Source organism: Cyprinodon tularosa, unplaced genomic scaffold (genome assembly GCF_016077235.1).
Source record: "Cyprinodon tularosa strain WSP-4 unplaced genomic scaffold, ASM1607723v1 ctg740, whole genome shotgun sequence".
Classification (NCBI taxonomy): domain Eukaryota; kingdom Metazoa; phylum Chordata; class Actinopteri; order Cyprinodontiformes; family Cyprinodontidae; genus Cyprinodon; species Cyprinodon tularosa.
Genome location: NW_024039497.1, coordinates 4,347 through 8,552, shown reverse-complemented (window position 1 = coordinate 8,552; position 4,206 = coordinate 4,347). Strand labels below are relative to the sequence as shown.

Sequence of the window (4,206 nt, the reverse complement as noted above, 5' to 3'; positions counted from 1 at the left end):
TTCTATGCCACTGGGTGTTTTTTCTTTTTTTTTAACAGTGTCCTGTCTGGCGATGTGGCAATAAGAATAATTGTCTTGATGCCAAAAAGAGCTCAACAGATTTCACTTTCACAAGTGGAGCAGTCCGGCTATCTCCATATTGTTCCGCTTGATTTATGCATATAAATAGCTTTATTATACGCCACTGGGTGTTAATACTATCACTCATGAGACGCGTCTGTCATCTGTTGAGTTGTTTAGACGTGATCCGGAATATTGCTCCTTTTTGACCCTGTGGGAGATCCATTTTAAGCTGCAGCCCTTCGCATTTTCCTCTGATCAAGCTAAAGTAGTTTACGTAATCTTTTTGTTAGCGGGATGTGGGGAACGTCAGAGTGACAAAAAAATCCCAGCCTGTGTAAATCTTATCGGGTCTTTTCTCAGGAATTAATGGAATTAATTTTTTCCCAGTTCTCCCCTGCAGGGAAGTTTCAAGGGGACTCCTGTCTTTAAAACAGAGAGATCTGACTGTTGCTGAGTACATAATCGACTTCCACTTGCTGGCATCAGAGAGCCCCTGGAACGAGGAGACGCTCATGGACGTGTTCATTAATGTATTAAATGACAGGATCAAGGATGGACTTTCCAACAGAACCACCCTTGGTACCTGAAGCAGCATAAGGATTTAGCTTCTCAGATTGATCTTCGTGCCCTCGGACGATACAGAGAGCGGAGAGCCAGACAATCACTTACTAATCCCTTCTTCCACATCTTTGGCTAATGTTGGAGCATTCAATTCTTCTCACACCCCGGGTTCTTTCCCGATGCAGCTAGGAAGCACTTGACTCTCCAGGGAGGAGAGGGATGGGTGCTTAAATGTAGACTGTGCCTCTACTGCAGTGGAGAGGTAAACTGGGATTACAGTGGAAGTGGAAATCCTGTTGGGCCAAGCCAGACTATCTGTCTCCCCAGATTTTCTTCTCCCTGTATCATTCTCTGTTCATTCTGCTTGTCATAGCCTGTCCACTTTCGTGGACTATGGAGCAGATACTGAGTATATGGACGGGAATTTTGCCAGACGACTTGGCATCAAGTTTCTTCCTTCACCGGACTCTCACAAGGTTCTAGCTTTGGATGTCATCAACTGATCAGATTCTGTCTCATGATGGAACTTGTGGTGGGTGGCCACAATGTCAAACTGCAGTTAACAACCTTGGATCTGTACCCGTACCCGGACCTCTGTGTCTCACTGATCTTCTGGTCTTGACATCTGCTTCGTCACCTGCTCTGGATTCTGCCTCTAGACTCTTCTGCTCTTTTGCGTTTGAGTCTAGTGGTTACTAACCTGAGTATCTATCTCTACAGAGAATCCAGTAAGCTGGCCCCAGCAGATGAGCCACACAATGCAGAGCAGTCAATAAAGCATTTAACTTTTACACAAACCTGTTCTGTCTGAATGAATTCTGGGTCCTATTTTCTGAGTCTTGACAACGTTTGTTTTATGTCAAGCTTGCAAATTTCATTTTTATTTTCAAATTTACAGATTATTTTTTTATTTAAATATTTTTTTTTCTTTTACTTTTGGCCCTGGAGTGGGGTGGCAGGGGCTCAAAGGAGGGGTTTGTTCATGGCTCCTCCCCTTTTTTTCATGACCACTCCTCAAAAGTGTTTGATTATATATTTTGTTAAACTCCAAAATAACCTCAGATATACCCTTTCAAGAGATTTGAATTGAGCTAAGCTTCTCCTACTTCATGTTATCTCCAGGACTACGCTGCTTTCCAACAGTTGTCTAGATCGCAGAGGAAAACTATGCAAGTACTTGGTTTGCACAGAGGGCTCGCTCTTATTATATACGGCTAAAAATAGTGTGAAAATTAAAAAAACAATATTATGTGTTGTTACTAAAAAAAAATATGATCAAATTTGTGATTTATTATACTTAAACACATAAGTCATACAGTGATTTCTGTAACAAATTTTTTAAGACTTTAAAATTAATAAAAAGAAAACCAAAACTACGATAAAACGGAACCTTGCTTTTTCAGCTGCCAGTATGACTCTACAATGATAAAAACAATTGAACTGATCTTCAGCATTATTGCCATCACCACAAAGGTGATAAATCTACACCTGTTACATTGTGAGGTACAACATATTAAACACTGTCTTTAACTTTGTTCTCTTGGATAACATTTTCTGTTATAAACATATCAAACATTTTAAGGTGTTGTAATTAAATTAAGTCTTTTGTAAACAGAAACAATATTTCAAGCTAATTAGCAGCTCATGGACTCTTGTTGTGCCTTAACAGCACCTCCCACCAAAATATGCTCAACATATGAGGTTTTACTTTCCTATTTTCGCTTTTCTGTCGCATCAGAAGGTTTTTATGACAGTGCTGCACCTGCTGGTGTCATAGAAATCACCAAGGAGGCAATCGATTACCGCCATCCTAAGTATCCCAATGTCATCTTGGACTTTCCTGTAATTGGAACCCCTGCGTTTAAAGCAGAGGATTACCTGAAGGATGTTGGATGCAAGACCTTTGACTTCTTTGTCATCATGTCAGCTGATCGTTCAGAGAAAATTATGGTAAACTTGCTGAAGAGATCTTAAAAAATAAGAAAAGGTTTTACTTTATTCACTTAAACATCGACAATATTTTCTGAGATGCAAAAAGAAAGAAAAAACTTAGCACTAATTTACATTTGAAGTGGATGTCTCTCATTAATTTCCCTTTTAATTTCACCATCAAATTGAGGAGCAGTTGTTGCAAAGTGAGGACATTTTGCTGGTCCTCACGTGCTTTTTTGTTAATGGTTAGGTTTAGGGCTAAGGTGTCAATTGGGTTAGGGTTAGGGTGAGGTATGCATTGGTAATGGTTAGGTTTAGGGTTAGTTTTAGGGTTAGGGAATAGAAAGGGTTGAAAATGAATGTAAATCATTGGAAGTAGACTTAGACTTTGACTTAGGCAGAACTTTATGGATCCCTTGGGAAGACTCCCGCCGGAAATTAAAGCTGCAGTCTGTAACATTGAGAAGAGAGCAGACTTCGACTGAAAATTTGAAGAAAAACAGGTTTCACGCCACTCCCCCACCCTCTCTGCTTCACTCATGCCCCACCCCAGCGTGTGTGAGCTGTGATTGACACTCCATCAGACGCTCCTCTGGCTGTGATTGGTTGTTTTGACTCGTCCCGAATTATTCTTTCCAGATTGCAATACAGGCAGTATGCGGGACCAATTGAAGCAGTTTTTTTCACAGGTTACATATCACATGTACTGCTGTCTGGGCATAGGGACAGTTTTAGCCAATATGACAAAAAAGTGATTTTTAAAAACTTACAGACTTCAGCTTTAAGGTTACCAGCAGCTTACAGGGCAAAAAAGTATTAAGTTAAATTAAGATAATATTAAGCTACAAAAAAGTATTAAGTTAAATTAAATTAAAATTAAGCAAAATACAAATTAAGCAATGAGTCAACGGGAGTCAACATGTGGTCCTCACTATGACGGCAGAATGAGTGTACATGTGTAAAAACTTTTTTTTCCTTTTTTCTCTTTTACAGGTAGCTTGGAATTGAGTCTCCAGAGATCTTCCTGGTGTCCAACCCAGAGATTCATCTGTATGATTTTGATGCTCTGATTTAGGCCTTTGAGAGAGATCTTCCTAAAAACAACATGGATGCCCAAACTTTCTCTCCAGATTTCATCATGAAAAAGAAAGAGATTTTTCAGCGTGTTTTATGGGGTTTGACAGCTTTATCAGGTGTTGCAGCAGCAGTTCCAGTTCCTGGGTTGTCTGCTGCCGTTGATCTGAGCTTGCTGGTTGGTACTGTCACCTATTATGCGAGTGGGTTTGGTCTTGATATCCCATCTCTAAAAAGGCTATCTGTCAGAACAGGCATACCATACAAAAAACTGAAAGCTGTCCTGAAAAGTCAATTGTCTGGAGTAGAAATAACTAAAGATCTCATCATGAAAATTATTGCTGAGCTTTCATTCTGTGTTTCCCTGGAGGTAGTAGAAGAGGGTTCCAGATGCATTCCATTAATTGGAAGTGCAATAGCTTTCTCCCTCTCCGCAGTCCTAACCTACAAACTTTTGAATAAGTTCCTTGATTTGCTAGCCGAAGATGCCCTGAGGCTACATGTAACGGTCCTGACAAATCAGTAAGGAAAATGTTAAAACCTCTTGTTAAAAAAATGTCTGAAACGCTGTGGTAA

General features: G+C 40.0%; 1 protein-coding gene across 1 annotated transcript; it reads left to right on the top strand.

The window, feature by feature from the left end:
* Nucleotides 1-357: 357 nt before the first annotated feature.
* LOC119773089 (T-cell-specific guanine nucleotide triphosphate-binding protein 2-like) lies at nt 358-3,949 on the top strand. The gene is given in 5 exon segments (XM_038269910.1): nt 358-368; nt 464-642; nt 2,363-2,551; nt 2,554-2,621; nt 3,554-3,949. Coding segments are annotated over 5 exon segments (525 nt in total). The 3' UTR covers nt 3,632-3,949.
* The last annotated feature ends 257 nt before the right edge of the window (nt 3,950-4,206 follow it).